At 38.9% G+C, this 15816-nt stretch overlaps 1 protein-coding gene across 4 annotated transcripts in view; it reads right to left on the bottom strand.

The window, feature by feature from the left end:
• CEP95 (centrosomal protein 95) overlaps positions 1 to 15816 on the bottom strand; it is a 38466-nt gene that overhangs the window by 10888 nt on the left and 11762 nt on the right. For 2 of the 4 annotated variants that reach the window (XM_066386428.1, XM_066386431.1), the window contains 7 exons: positions 13742 to 13847; positions 12608 to 12723; positions 7645 to 7773; positions 6757 to 6953; positions 4884 to 4996; positions 4580 to 4709; positions 4038 to 4185 (listed from right to left, as the gene is read on the bottom strand). In XM_066386428.1, the coding sequence (XP_066242525.1) occupies positions 4038 to 4185; positions 4580 to 4709; positions 4884 to 4996; positions 6757 to 6953; positions 7645 to 7773; positions 12608 to 12723; positions 13742 to 13847 (939 nt within the window). The remainder of the gene's footprint in view (positions 1 to 4037; positions 4186 to 4579; positions 4710 to 4883; positions 4997 to 6756; positions 6954 to 7644; positions 7774 to 12607; positions 12724 to 13741; positions 13848 to 15816) is intronic. The other 2 variants (XM_066386429.1, XM_066386430.1) reach the window with 2 other exon arrangements.

Here is a 15816-nt window from a genome sequence, read left to right as displayed (position 1 = left end):
CCAACTAATTTATGACATAGGAGTCAAAAATAGACAATAAACCAAAAAAAATTAAAAACATGAATGTAAGACCTGGAACAATAAAATACATAGAAGAAAACATAGGCACTAAGCTTCTGGACTTGGTCTCGGTGGTGTTTTTGTGAATTTTACTCCAAAGGCAAACAACAAACGCCAAAGAAAACAACAACAACAAAAATAAATAGCTGGGACTACATCAAACTAAAAAGCTTCTACACAGCAAAGGAAACCATTAACTAAACAAAAAGATGCCTAGTCTGTAGTGGTGCAGTGGATCAAGTATTGACCTGGGATGCTGAGATTGCCAGTTTGAAAGCCCAAACTTGCCTAAGGCACATATGAGAAGCAGCTACTATAAGTTGATGCATCCTGCTTCTCCCCTTCCTCATTTCTCTAACACAGACTTCTAAACTCAATAAATTAAATCTTAAAAAAAAAAGGGCAACCAAAAGAATGGGATATTTGCAAATGATACTTTCAATAAAGGGTTATATCCAAAATATATAAAGAACTCATGTAGCTCAACAATAAAACCAATCCAGCCCTGGCTGGTTGGCTCAGTGGTAGAGCATTGGCCCGGCATGTGGAAGTCCCAGGTTCAATTCCTGGTCAGAGCACACAGAAGAACCCATCTGCTTCTCCGCCCTTCTCCCTCTCCTTCCTCTCTGTCTCTCTCTTCCCCTCCCGCAGCCAAGGCTCCATTGGAGCAAAGTTGGCCCAGGCACTGAGGACAGCTCCATGGCCTCTGCCTCAGGCGCTAAATGGCTCTGATTGCAGCAGACCAATGCCCCAGAGGGGCCGAGCATTGCCCCCTGGTGGGCATGCCAGGTGGATCCTAGTCAGGCACATGTGGGAGCCTGCCCCATGCTTCTCATTTCGGAAAAATACAAAATAACCCAAATCCAATTAAAAAATGGGCAGAGGATATGAACATTTTTCTAAGGAAGACATTAAGAGATGTTCAACACTAATTATTAGGGAAATGCAACTCAAAACCACAATGAGCTATCACCCCACACCTGTTAAAATAGCTACTATCAAAAAGACGAGATAGCCTGACCAGGCGGTGGTGCAGTGGATAGAGCATCGGACTGGGATGCAGAGGACCCAGGTTCTAGGCCCCGAGGTTGCCAGCTTGAGCGCAGGCTCATCTGGTTTGAGCAAAAAGCCCACTAGCTTGAACCCAAGGTTGCTGGCTCCAGCAAGGGGTTACTAGGTCTGCTGAAGGCCCACGGTCAAGGCACGTATGAGAAAGCAATCCATGAACAACTAAGGTGTTGCAACGTGCAATGAAAAACTAATGATTGATGCTTCTCATCTCTCTCCGTTCCTGTTTGTCTGTCCCTGTCTATCCCTCTCTCTGACTCACTCTCTGTCTCTGTAAAAACAAACAAAGAAAAAATTAAAAAAAAAAACGAGATAACAAGTGTTGGAGAGAATGTGGAGAAAAGGGAATCCTTGTACACTAACTTTGGTTGGAAATTGGTGCAGCCATTATAGAAAACAAAGATTCTGAAAAAAAATTAAAAATAGAATCACCATATGACCCAGCAAATCTCTTTCCAGGTATAGATCCAGGAATGAAATTAAATCACTTAAAAAAGATATCTGCACCTCCATGTTCATAGTTGCATTATTTACAACAGTCAAGACACGGAAACAACCTAAGTGTCCACTGAGATATTTGGATAAAGAAAATATGGTATAAAATAGAATATTTTTAAAGATTTTATTTGATTAAAATTTTTTAATTTATTCATTTTTAGAGAGAGGAAAGAAAGAGAGAACGAAAGAGGGGGGAAGAGCAGGAAGCATCAACTCCCATATGTGTCCTGACCAGGCAAACCAAGGATTTCAAACTAGCGACTTTAGGATTCCAAGTTGAATGCTTTTAGCCTGACCAGACGGTGGCACAGTGGATAGAGCATCAGACTGGGATGCGGAAGACCCAGGTTCGAGACCCCGAGGTCGCCAGCTTGAGCGCAGGTTCATCTGGTTTGAGCAACGCGCAACGTAAAACTAATGATTGATGCTTCTCATCTCTCCATTCCTATTTGTCTATCTGTCTATCCCTCTCTCTGACTCTCTGTCTCTGTAAAAAAAAAAAAAAATGGGGGGGGGGGACTGCCAAGTTGAATGCTTTACCGAGCACCACCACAGGTCAGGCACAATGAAATATTATTCAGCCATAAAAAAGACGGAAATCCTGCCATATATGACAACATGGATGGGCACTGAAGACATTATGCTGAATGAAGTACATCAGACAGAAAAAGATAAATGCTGTATGATCTCACTCATATGTAGGATCTAAAAAACAGATACAGAGAACAGATTGGTGGGGTCTGGAGTTGGGGTTTGGGGTAGGGAAAATGTGAAGATGAACAAAAGGTACAAACTTCCAGCTATAGGTTCTGAGAATGTAATGTACATCATGGTGACTATAGTAAACAATAGTATATTACATATTTGAAAGTTGCTAATAGATTTGATCTTAAAAGTTATATGTTAACTAAACTTATTGTGGTAATCATTTTGCAGTATATACATGTATCAAATCATTATACTGTAAAATTTAAGTGAATAAAATGATATGTCAATTATAGCTCAATAAAACTGGAAAGAAAGAAATAAAAACAGGGTAAGAAAAAAGATGCCGATTTTGGGAGTTCTTTGAGGGAAAGAAAAAAGAATGGACTAGAGCAGTGGTTCTCAAAGTGTGCGCCAGGGCGCACTGATGTGCCCTAGAAGATTTCCAGATGCGCCCTATGGTATTTCAGAGAAATATGTGCCTGTTGGGGACCAGAAAACCAACAGGGTTTTTGGAGTTTAGATTTTTGGGGGACAGAGGTGTGGGGAATTGGCTGTAAGCTGACAGTCTGCCCAACCCCCCACCTCACTTTCCTGATTAGGTTGCAAAAGGCTGTTAAGCTGTGGTGCTGGATTGTTTACACTACCCCCCATGTTCCCTGGAAAGACTGGAGGCAAGTTTCTTCTGTCTTTTGATGTAAAGTTAAAATGATATGTATGGTAGGGGTTTTCTGCACTCAACACAATTAAGAGTAAAAAGAGAGGAATTCTTCAATGTATTGACGAGGAAATGAGATTTACCTTTCAAATAGATGTCCAAACATTGAAGAAATCGCTAGGACACATCAGGCTGTTTCTCATAAACACAAGAATGAAAAAGCTTAACACATTCGTGCTAGGACCTGCTGAATTTACTAAATCTTACTAAAAATGTATATATATACAGTGGTACCTTGAGATACGAACAGACCAACATCCAAATTTTTTAAGATACGAGCTGCATCTCGGTCCGTATTTTTGTTCGAGATCTGAGCGAAATTCCGATACGAGTGGTGATTTGGGAAGCTGCCACTAGTTGGTGCATTGGCGCACGGATCCAGTATCGGCAGTTTGATATACGAGTTGACTGACTTACGAGCTCAGTTACAGAACAAATTAAATTCGTCTTGCAAGTACCACTGTATATATAAAAAGATAACTTTGTTGTTGTTTTTTTTATTTTTTTAACCCCTCTATTTTATGAATTCTAAAAACTCAAAAAAATGTAACAAAAATGTTTTTTAATGTCAGAATAAATTTAATTTTGTTGTATTTATTTCATTTAATTACCATAAAAACACGCTTGGACTTTATATATTTTTTCTTTAATATTTGACTTGTTATAACATATTTCTCAGAAATGTGTATATAGTGCACCTACAATTATTTGTAGGATTTTAAATGTGCCCCGACTTCAGAAAGTTTGAGAACCACTGGACTATGGGAAGGACAGACGGGATAGTTCAACTCTTCACATAAAAGGTGTGAAGCAAATATAATTGTTAACATCTGCTACTTTTAGATGAAGACAGAGGTATTTGAAATTATTCTTATCCTTTTTTATGTTTATGAAATATTTAAATGAGGAAGCCAGTCATGATAAACATATGGCAGTGCCTAGGTGGTTCCCTAGCCTGTCCTCATCCTGGCCTCTCTGGGATAGTTACCTGGCCTTCGCTTCTTGGGCCCACACTCCACGACGCTGTCACTGTGCTGAGACAGGGTCTCATTTCTGCTCTGCACCTCTCCACTTCCCGTATCTTGTTCGCAGCCAGTCTTTTCTTTAATTTGACCACCCAGGGCACTTTTTAACATCTGTCAAGAAAATTCAACATCTTTTATCTATTGTATTTTGTGAGAATCAGAGATCCATCTAATTTTGTATTAAAAATGTCTTTAACAACAAAGGTAAACTATATAGGTGTATCTCAACAGATAAATGGTTTAACGTAATCTCTTATGTTAAATGATTAGTTTTCATCAGAATTCAATAAAAATTTGAATACATGTGTACCAAACTTGATTATATCACGAAAGGGTAGAGCATTTCTCATCCTATATCCTACCTGTCTGATTTAGGGAACATTTTCACAGCAACTAAAACGCAAGTGATTTTCCAGTTTCTTAGTTAAGCTTTCCCTTCAATTGGAAGATCACTGAAATGCTCACTATGGCAATCTCAGTATATACAGATAGAAACAAGACTTGCCCAATCTAGTTCAGAGAGCCGCTGAGAGAGTTTCTCCGATACTGCATGTAATCCTTGTTCTGTTAACCTGTTTCTTGGCCTCTGGAAGAAAGGTGAGTCCCAGGATGAGACTGCAGCTCTGTTTTCATATCTGTAATAAAAGTGACCATATGACATTTAGGTAGCCAAGTGTATATTACTTCACTTAAAATAACTGTAATATATGTGCCTTAATATTTCATATTGGTCTTCACAGCTAAGTTTGCAGAGTATTCAAATTCCTTTGCAAACAGATTGTAAACATTGAAGCCTGAAATAATGTTACCTTTTTCCTTTAAGAAGCTTCCTTGTTCTAGGACCTTGAACTTGAGCTGGACACATTTCCCATTTGCTATCTTGAGGCAACTTGGAAGTTAAGAAAACTCTATTATCTGGTTCCTGTTAATAACAAAGAGTTAATTTGTAAAACTATAAAGAAGAAACATAAAAATAACATTTTGGACGTGAGGAAAGGAGACCTGTTGCACAAATCTAGGTCCCTTTATTCTCCATGTTTTCCTTAAAAAAAAAAATAGAGTATTTGTCAAAATACTGTTCCCAGTATGAAAGGAATGGAACAATGTCTGTAAACTTATACTCAGAAAAAGTGACTCAGGATGCTGTTCAAACGTAAAAGTGTCCACATATATAAAAACTCAGGGATTATGGTTACACCTGGTGGAAAAATGATCAAATCACAAACAGAATGTATTAAGTCATTATCTTTTATATCATGAAGTTAATAGAAATTGTCCAAAATTGAAATAGTTGAAGACAAAAATCTCCTGAAATATGAATATAAACTCAACATTTTATTCCATAAGATGGAATCTTATGGAAATATTTCTTGTGGTGAAAAACATGTTTAACAAGGTCTTCACTTTCACGTCAGTATCCTTTTTTTCCGTTAAAGTTAAAATTTAATACTCTTTAGTAAATAACTCTATTTTTAAAAACTTTAAAAAATATTTTAAAACTTTAAAAAATATTTAAAAATACTTTCTTTATTGAAGTTTAAGTGTCCTGCTTTAGAATTATTTTTAAATGAACATTCTCACTTAACTGCCACTCAGGTCGAGAAATAGAAAATAACGAGCAACTCCTAAAGCCCTTTCCATCATTGCCCTAAGCCTCTCCCAAATGTAACTGACAAATGTCCTGATTCCTTTTCTCTCGCTCTTTATATACCCACCCCCTATCTGAAGAGATGCACAGAACGTTTAAAATGATCACTTAATACTAACAATGCTCAATTTGTTTCTGTACTTTTTCTGCACTGTTTGACTTTTTAAAAATGAGAATGTATCAGTATTCATAAAGTCACTCTTTGCATATACATGCCTGTTTTGATTTCTAGGAAGATAGGGAGAGGTTAACTGTGTAAAAGGATTTAAAAAAAAAAGAGTGGGAACAAATAGGACAAGATAGTAGTAGTAGTAGGTCATGCTTGATAATATGACTATGGATAAAGGGTTATTTTTCATACTTTTAAAAATTTTAAACATTTAAAAAATTTTAATGAGGAGCATACAATACGGGTTTTGAAGCTAGAATGCCTGAGTTCAAATCTTGACTCTACAATTGCTGTATGACCTGAGACAAGACACTAAACCTCTCTTTCTGCTTGCCCACAGGAAATAAGAATAGTATCTACTTCAGAGCTGTGTTGTGAAGAGTAAATTATTCAATACCTGTCACAAATCTAGGTCCCTTTATTCTCCATGTTTTCCTTTAAAAAAAAAAGAGTATTTGTCAAAATACTGATCCCAGTATGAAAGGAATGGAACAATGTCTGTAAATTTATACTCAGAAAAAGTGTGACTCAGGATGCTGTTCAAACGTAAAAGTGTTCACATATATAAAAACTCAGGGATTATGGTTACACCTGGTGGAAAAATGATCAAATCACAAACAGAATGTATTTCCCAGAACCGTGGCGGTACAAAGTCAACACTCAGTATGTGTTGGCTGCTACTATTTCCCTTTTTATACATTCATCTTGCCCCTTTATGCCTAAAGTTAAGAACATGTAGGCGTACGCAGAGGTAAATTTTATGATGTACTCTGATTAGTGTAACATCCTTGAGTACTATCCTAGCAGAGACTGCTTTTTAAACCTAAAGACAGCTAAACAGTTGAAAGCAAGCTTTTCTACTCACCACAAAAAATGCTGTGTCTTCTCCAGAAGAATTCATGGCAGGGGAGCAGTGACTTGAACGCAAGTATTCTTTTCCTATGGGGCAGGGTGCTCGAGGCTCTGAAGGGTGGTAGGGTGGATGCAGAGGAATAGCTGATCGGATAGGCTCCCCTAGCTTCCTAGCATTTGGAATCATGTCTGCAGGAGGAATTTCTGATAGTTGGACAAATTTAAGTGGACATTAAGATGAAACTCTAAGAAATGTCATCTTACATCTATACATGTTCACAATACTACTTAGAAATATATTTTAACTTGATTTTTTAAATAAAAAAAAAATCAGAGACTCATCCTCAGTAAACAATTAAGGATTAATTAAATTAGGAAGAATTTAATTTTAATATCATTAAAGTTTCCTGAAAAGTTATTTCAAAGCAATGAGAAATTACTAAAAACGCTAAATGGCTTGAAGAATAGCTATATAAATTATGGTTCATCCACATTATAAAGGTAGCCATCAATGGTTTTATGTAATACCATATGAAAATCCCAGAAATAATAATAAAACTATTTTTCAAGTTATTATATTTTGTCATTCTCTAGTAATTTGAAGACTACCAACTGATAAAATAATATATCAGAGACTCTTAACAGTCCTAAAGTGTTTCAGAGAAGAGAATTTAGATAATAAGTGGCTGCAAACCATGACCAGAGACCATCTTAAAAAGAAATCAGAGCTTGTAATTAACAGAAAATATTTACAAATAGCATCATGTAAAAATGAAAGAGAATGCATAAAGTTGAGAGCAACAAAAGTAAAAGGGCAAATAACAACAGCAATTATCCTAGGAACTAACTACTGTCTCCAACTCACAGCAATAGTCCAAGAACTAGTAACGTTACTACTCACTGTTTTCAACAAAGAATGTCCTACTCTTAGACAAAAAAATGGATGAAGGGTTCAACACTTCTTCACATGACTTGGAACATGGTACAGTGGAGGCTTTTTCAGACTGAATTTCGTTAGGGCCTTGGGTACCTAGAAAAGAAAATATTAAAGGTAAATTTTTCTTCTTAAGTGAGAGGCAGGGAGGCAGAGAGACAGAGACAGACTCCCACATGCGCCCTAACCAGAATCCACCAACAAGCCCCAATGCCCCAATGGGGGCTTGAGGAGAGGCCATGGAGCCATCCTCAGTGCCTGGGGCCAACTTGCTCCAAATAAGCCATGGCTGCGGGGAGGGGGGGGGGGGGAGAAAGAAAAGGGGCAAGAGGAGGGCTGTAGAAGCAGACTGTCACTTCTCCTGTGTGACCTGATGAGAAATCGAACCCAGGACATCCACATGCTAGACTGATGCTCTACTGCTGAGCTAACTGGCCAGGGCCAAGGTAAATCTTTTTATTACTGAATGTCATACTAAAAGCCATGAATTTTGTACCCAGAGGATAAAAATCTCAGGAATGACATAATCAGTGGAGTCTGTTTAAAGGTTTATTGATTTTATCTTTTTTTTTTAAGCGAGAGAGAGAAAGGGATGGATAGGAAGGGAGAGATGAGAAGCATCAATTCTTTGTTGTGGCACCTTAGTTGTTCATTGATTGCTTTTTCATATATACTTTGATGGGGGGGGGGGGGCTCCAGCTGGGCCAGTGACCTTTGGGCTCAAGCCAGAGACCATGGAGTCATGTCTATGATCCCACGCTCAAGCCAGTGGCCTTGGGGTTTCAAACCTAGGTTCTCAGCATCCTGGGCTGATGCTCTTATTCACTGCCTGGTCAGGCTGATTTTATCTTTTCAAAGGACCAGCTCTTGGTTTCACTGATTATTTGTATTGGTTTTTTAGGCTCTGTTGTTTTTTCCACTCTGATTTTTATTATTTCCTGCGTTCTACTCACTTTGGATCTTGTTTTCCTTTTTCTAGTTCCTTTAATAATAAGGTTAGATTGAGATTTTTCTTTTCTTTTTTTGAGGCAGGCCTGTGTTGCTATGAATTTCCCTCTTAGTACTGTTTTGGCTATGTCCAATAGATTTTTGGGTCATGTTTTCACGTCTCAAGCTATGTTTTGATTTCTTCCCTGATCTCATTATTAATCCATTCATTGTTTAGTAGCATGTTAGCTTCCAAGTGTTCGTGTATTTTTTATTTTTCTTCTTGTAATTGATTTTTAGTTTTATACCATCATGATCAGAGAAGATGCCTTACAGGATGTGAATTTCTTGAGATTTGTTTTGTAGCTTGACATGTAGTCCATCCTGGGAAAATGTTCCACAAGCACTTGAAAAGAATGTATCTTCCTCTGTTTTTAGATGAAATGTTCTAAAAATATCAATTAAATCCATCTGTTCTAGTGTGTCATTTAAGGCCACTGGTTTCCTTGTTAATTCTGTCTGATCTATTCATTGATGTCAATGTGGTTTGAAAGTCCCCTATTATTAATACAGTGATTCTCAAACTTTTTGAAGTCAGGCGCATTTAAAACCCTACAAATAATTGTAGGTGCACTATATACAAATTTCTGAGAAATATGTTATAATAATTAAGTCAAATATAAGGTCTACCGGAAAGTTCTGTCCGTTTTTGGAATAAAACAAAATACAAATTTTTCTTACCATCAATAAACTTTATTAAATAATGTAATTGCCACTATTATTAATGATTTCTTGCCAGCGTGAGGGCAATTTGTATATCTCATTTTTGAAAAATGTTTTATCTTTTGATGCGAAAAATTGAACCAGTGCTAGTTTGATATCTTCTTCATTTTTGAATTTTTTGCCCTTCAAAAAATTTTGTAAGGACAAAAACAAATGATAGTCGGAGGGTGCTAAGTCCGGGTAATATGGTGGATGCGACAGACATGCTTCTGTAGCATTTCTTCCTTATTGAAATTTGTAAAAATTACAGTGGCGTAAACAAACTTTATCAGTAGCCATGGGTACACTATCGCTTCACACATAAGACTAACGTGAATCAACTTTTAGTTAATTTGCTACGTCAGTATGTATACATTAAGTGATAAAAATAGTGAGGCACACATGCGCCATATAAACATGTGCTTACGTGTCGAAACTTATGATAGAAATGGACAGAACTTTCCAGTAGACCTTATATTAATGAAAAAAATATAAAGTCCAAGCATGCTTTTATGGTAATTAAACAAAATAAATACAACAAAGTTAAATTTATTCTGACATTAAAAAACATTTTCGGCCCTGGCTGGTTGGCTTAGTGGTAGAGCATCAGCCTGGTGTGCAGGAGTCCCAGGTTCGATTCCCGGCCAGGGCACACAGGAGAAGCGCCCATCTGCTTCTCCACCCCTCCCTCTCTCCTTCCTCTCTGTCTCTCTCTTCCCCTCCTGCAGCCAAGGCTCCATTGGAGCAAAGATGGCCTGGGCGCTGGGGATGGCTCTGTGGCCTCTGCCTCAGGCGCTAGGATGGCTCTGGATGCAACAGAGCGACTTCCCAGAGGGGCAGAGCATCACCCCCTGGTGGGCATGCCAGGTGGATCCTGGTCGGGTGCATGCGGGAGTCTGTCTGACTTCCTGTTTCCAGCTTCGGAAAAATGCAAAAAAAAAAAAAAAAAAAAATTCATGTTACATTTTTTGAGTTATGCTTTTTAGAATTTGTAAAATAGAGGGGTTAAAAAATAAAAAAACAACAAAAAAGTTATATATATATATATATATATATCTCCTCATCAATACATTGAAGAATTCCTCTTTTTACTCTTAATTGTGTTGGGTGCAGAAAACCCCTACCATACATATCATCTTAACTTTACACCAAACAAAGGATAGAAGAAACTTGCCTCCAGTCTTTCCAGGGAACATGGAGGGTAGTGTAAACAATCCAGCAGCACAGCTTAACAGCCTTTTACAACCTAATCAGGCAAGTGAGGTAGGGATTTGGGCAGACTGTCAGCTTACAGCCTATTCCCCACACCTCTGTCCCCTAAAACTCTAAACTCCAAAAACCCTGTTGGTTTTTTGGTCCCCAACAGGCACATATTTCTCTGAAATACCATAGGGCGCACCTGGAAATCTTCTAGGGCACATCAGTTTGCACTGGTGCTCACTTTGAGAACCACTGTATTAATGTATTACTGTCAATCTCTCCTTTTTTTTCTGTCAATATTTGCTTTATATATTTAGATGCTCCTGTGTTGGGTGTGTAAATGTTTATAAGGGTTATACGGTGTGTCCGTAAAGTCATGGTGCAGTTTTGACCGGTCACAGGAAAGCAACAAAAGACTATAGAAATGTGAAATCTGCACCAAATAAAAGGAAAATTCTCCCAGTTTCATACCTATTCAGTGCAGTTCGATGTGGGCTCATGCACAGATTTTTTAGGGCTCCTTAGGTAGCTATCCCATATAACCTCTATAGCAGGGGTCCCCAAACTTTTTACACAGGGCACCAGTTCACTGTCCCTCACTGTTGGAGGGCCGGACTATAAAAAAAAAACTATGAACAAATCCCTATGCACACTGCACATATCTTATTTTAAAGTAAAAAAACAAAACAGGAACAAATACAATATTTAAAATAAAGAATAAATTTAAATCAACAAACTGACCAGTATTTCAATGGGAACTATGCTCCTCTCACTGACCACCAATGAAAGAGGTTCCCCTTCCGGAAGTGCAGTGGGGGCTGGATAAATGGCCTCAGGGGGCCGCATGCTGCCCGCGGGCCGTAGTTTGGGGACCCCTGCTATATAGACTCATCACTGACTGATGGCCTACCAGAACGGGGTTTCTCCACCAAACTGCCAGTTTCCTTCAACTGCTTATCGCACCGAGTAATGTTATTCCTACGTGGTGGTGCTTTGTTATAAATGCGCCAATATTCACATTGCACTTTGGTCACGGATTCAAATTTAGCGAGCCACAGAACACACTGAACTTTCCTCATGTACATGCCACATCTCAACTGGCATGTCCGTGGGCTGCTTCGCTGTATACACGGTGTTACATCATCATCTGTGCATGCACACATGCTGCCACATCATCCTACAGAAACTGGGAGGGTTTTCTTTTTATTTGGTGCAGATTTCACATTTCTGTCGTCTTTTGCTGCTTTCCTGTGACCGGTCAAAAGTGCACCATGACTTTACGAACACACTGTATATCCTTGTAGGATTACCCCTTTATCATTATGGATTATCCCAATAGCAATCCTTCTTTGCTGAATGAGTGTCATGTGGCTACTGTCCCTGGAAATCACAGTTAACATAATACAACTCAAAGTTAATATGCAAAGTGAGAATGGTGTTATCAAAATAAGGTGAAGTCTACACTGAGGGCTACAGAGCCTCAGAGCCTGAGGCAGGTAGGGGAGAGACTGGGCTTTGTAGGATGAGTTTGCCAGGAATAGAAAGGAAGAGCATCCCAGCAGAAGAAACAATATGATGCCAGAGAACAGCATCGCAACCAAGTGGGCTGGAAAAATACTCAGGTTTACTGTATATAAGCAGTAGAACGTTGGAAATGTGGATTGAAGCCTGGGAGAAAAACTGGCACTGGATGTACAGAGCTGTTGGTTGAAACCATGAAAAAAGTGAGTTGCCCAGTTCACTTTACTTAAGGGGTACACTGAATGTAATCAGACTGTTAAGCTGAATCGAGAATTCTCTATGATGTCAAATCCCACATATTACAGGACAAACTTATACCCACCTAATTTGCCCATGATTCCCACTTCACTGAATTTAGGTAACTGTATTTAGTAGGTAATGGAGGAACTCTAGAATTTCAATTATGAAGTCCAGTTAGGGCTCTATTTTCAACTTTAAACAATCCCAAGTGTAACTATGTACATTTTTGTAATTGTACGATGAATAACAGTAACTAGTATTTCAAGTTTTAACTACTCACCATTACTTCTTAGAGAAAAGGTGTGTGCTGTGTCTCTGAGTCTAATGATTTCACCAGTGGATTCTGCTTCATCTCTATCCCAAGAGGGGCCCAAAGCCTCATGTGATAAGGAACACCTGAAAGAGTTCCCCACTTACTCAGGGCCCAGCCTAACCACAGAGGGCCCTTCCCATAAGAACCCCAAGAGCTGCTTCAAGCAGCTTGCCTGTGAGTATTCAGACTGCTCACAGCTATGCACAGAAAAAGAGACAGACTCTCCCTTCTACTGCTTATCACTTCTTGCTGCTTATCTGAGAATTAGATATTTAAAAGAAAGCAGTATTATAATGTTCAACATCTAGTTAGCAGAAATACAAACCTGTAACAATGTATTTTGTTTATGCAAGTAGGATAAATTTTGAAACTCTGGTCTTGGTCAATGATAGTGGCACACGAGGGTGCAGTAATTAAGCCCTTTCATACTGCTGGTGGGTGTATTTACAGTCACGGGCTTTTTCGAAAGCAATTTAAATGTTTAACAGAATTATAACATTCAGACTCTTTCATTCTAAATGCAATTTAAAGATATTGAGAGGGAAGGGGAGAAAGAATAAACAAAGTTATATATCACATTAAAAAAATAATATAAAATACCATAACTTTAGGGAAGTGGTTTAGTAAATTATGATGCAGCCATAAGAATAGTATATGTTATCACAGTGATTAAAAGCAATAAAATGTTTAAACAATTTGGAAGAAGACTTGTGCTAATTTTGAAATGCAGGAAACAAAATTATATAGACAATATAAATTAAAAAACACAGGACTAAAGCACAATAAAATGTTAAAAGCAGTTTAGTTTTGAATGGTAATTTCTTTTTCTCTTTATTTCTCTTCTTTCCAAGTGTTTTCACCAAGACTGTAAACTATTTTGAAGATGGATGGAAGAATTAAAATATAAGTAGGTGATTAAAGCTGAGAAGTACTGTAAATAGCTTAAGGTTCTTAAAACGCTCAGGGACGTTTTAACAGTAAAATTTTCACATAAGCTTTGGGGTTTTTTTTGCTGCCACTCTGGTGTAATGTGTGCAATTTTAATTCTTAGAAAAAAAAGTGTAACTTGTTTTGATTAAATTCACAAACATACGGTGCTACCTCCCAAAAGAAACTGTTTTCCATGATGCTTTGGACTCTTTAGTACTGTCAGACTCTTCCAAAGGTTCTTCTTCACGGAAGTCTTTAAAACCCTGTCCAGTTTCACCTGTGTAGGATAAAAGCAATACCAAAAAAACAAAAAACAAACAAAAAAAACAAGTTAATATACTACTATGTCTATACAGGGGGGTGGAGAGTAAGGCACCCTCAACTCCTGGTAAACTGGGCTTTTGCAAAAGTGAAATTAGAAAGAACTAAATCATCCTTACAATGATAATGTATTACCTGGGTAACAACAACAAACCAATACAAGTGTTGCTTTAAAAGTAGGGTGTACTTTAGCAATGTTTTATTTTTTTAAGCTAGATGGTAAGTTTATTATTCTTTATACCTCTCTTTCTGTAAGGCATGTCTGAGGCAAGGTGACTTGGGTTTGGCTTCAGAAAAACATGACTGTATCAGCCTAACTCAAGCTCTAAGAGTCAGACCAGATTATGTCTTGGATAATATTTTCCTAAGAACTACCAAGCTTTTTTCTACACAAACATACTGAATGAGTACACTTTCACCAGAGGCAGTAACTCACCAGGGAAGTGATTTCAGGAGGAATGCAGGTGAAACTTCCTATAATTCAGATCTAACCCTGTGTATTCACCAAGCAACATTTTAACAGCATTAGGTAACAATGTGCATTTTTTTCTGAGCTAGGCTTGGTAGCTAAACTATTTAGGCATATCCACTTACTTAACCTTCTTTACAACTGTGAAAGAAATTTCAGATGAGAAAACTGAGGCTTAGAGAGCATCAGTCATCCAGTGAGGGGCACTGAGCACTGAACCCACGGTCTGCCTTCAAATCCAAATTCTTCAGTGGTAAGCGCAATGCTAGCTCCGGTACGAGGAAGACGCTGCTCTGCACGCCCGGTGTGACTAGTGATAATAAAGATTTATTTCCCATTATTAATTGGTGTTTTGAAAAATCTGATCGGCTCTGGGTAATAGAGCCATATAAACTTGGGACTGCAAGGATAATCAGACTTTAGAACACACTGTCCAACTGAAGTATTACCATGTAAGGAGGCCCTCCCCAAGCAACCCCCTCCTGGCAGCACTAAGCTTTCCACATTGGTACTGCTGAGGGGGAGATAACTCCCTCAGCATGTAACTGCTACCAGACTCAGAGGGGACAGACTCGAAGTTCTGTCCCTCTCCATCTCCACTGCCCTATCGTCGGCCAGGTCACTAACATCTCTCCTCAACCTGCCATCAAGCATGACACTGTAAAAACTGCTGTAATCATGATCATATTCCAAATTAACCCATCTCTTTACTTAGAGGTAGTTTTCTATCTCTTCATCTTACAGCTAAAAATGACTAAAAAGCCACAGAGCAACAAAATATCCCTGATAACCTTGAATAAGGCAAGTTTCTCATGTCATTTACTCTACTCCAATTCTCCTAGAATGGTTTTGTATTCATTCATGGCTATCTCCCTGACTTGACTGGTTTCTTTGAGAGCAATGAATATGGCATACAGCTTTGAATCCTCCCAGAGTACCTAGGTTGGTATTTAACAAGTATTAAAACAGTCAAAAGGGCCCTGGCCGGTTGGCTCAGCGGTAGAGCATCGGCCTGGCGTGCGGGGGACCTGGGTTCGATTCCCGGCCAGGGCACATAGGAGAAGCGCCCATTTGCTTCTCCCCCCCCCCCCCTTCCTCTCTGTCTCTCTCTTCCCCTCCCGCAGCGAGGCTCCATTGGAGCAAAGATGGCCCGGGCGCTGGGGATGGCTCCTTGGCCTCTGCCCCAGGCGCTGGAGTGGCTCTGGTCGCGGCAGAGCGATGCCCCGGAGGGGCAGAGCATCGCCCCCTGTTGGGCAGAGCTTCGCCCCTGGTGGGCGTGCCGGTGGATCCCGGTCGGGCGCACAGGGGCGTGCCGGGATCCTGGTCAGGCACATGCGGGAGTCTGTCTAACTGTCTCTCCCCGTTTCCAGCTTCAGAAAAAAGAAAAAAAAAAAAGTCAAAAGTTTTTGAAACAAAAAATATCCAGTGTAGCATGCCTTTAAATCTTTCCTTCCAG

Source organism: Saccopteryx leptura, chromosome 5, assembly GCF_036850995.1.
Source record: "Saccopteryx leptura isolate mSacLep1 chromosome 5, mSacLep1_pri_phased_curated, whole genome shotgun sequence".
Classification (NCBI taxonomy): domain Eukaryota; kingdom Metazoa; phylum Chordata; class Mammalia; order Chiroptera; family Emballonuridae; genus Saccopteryx; species Saccopteryx leptura.
This window is presented reverse-complemented; position numbering and strand designations above follow the sequence as displayed.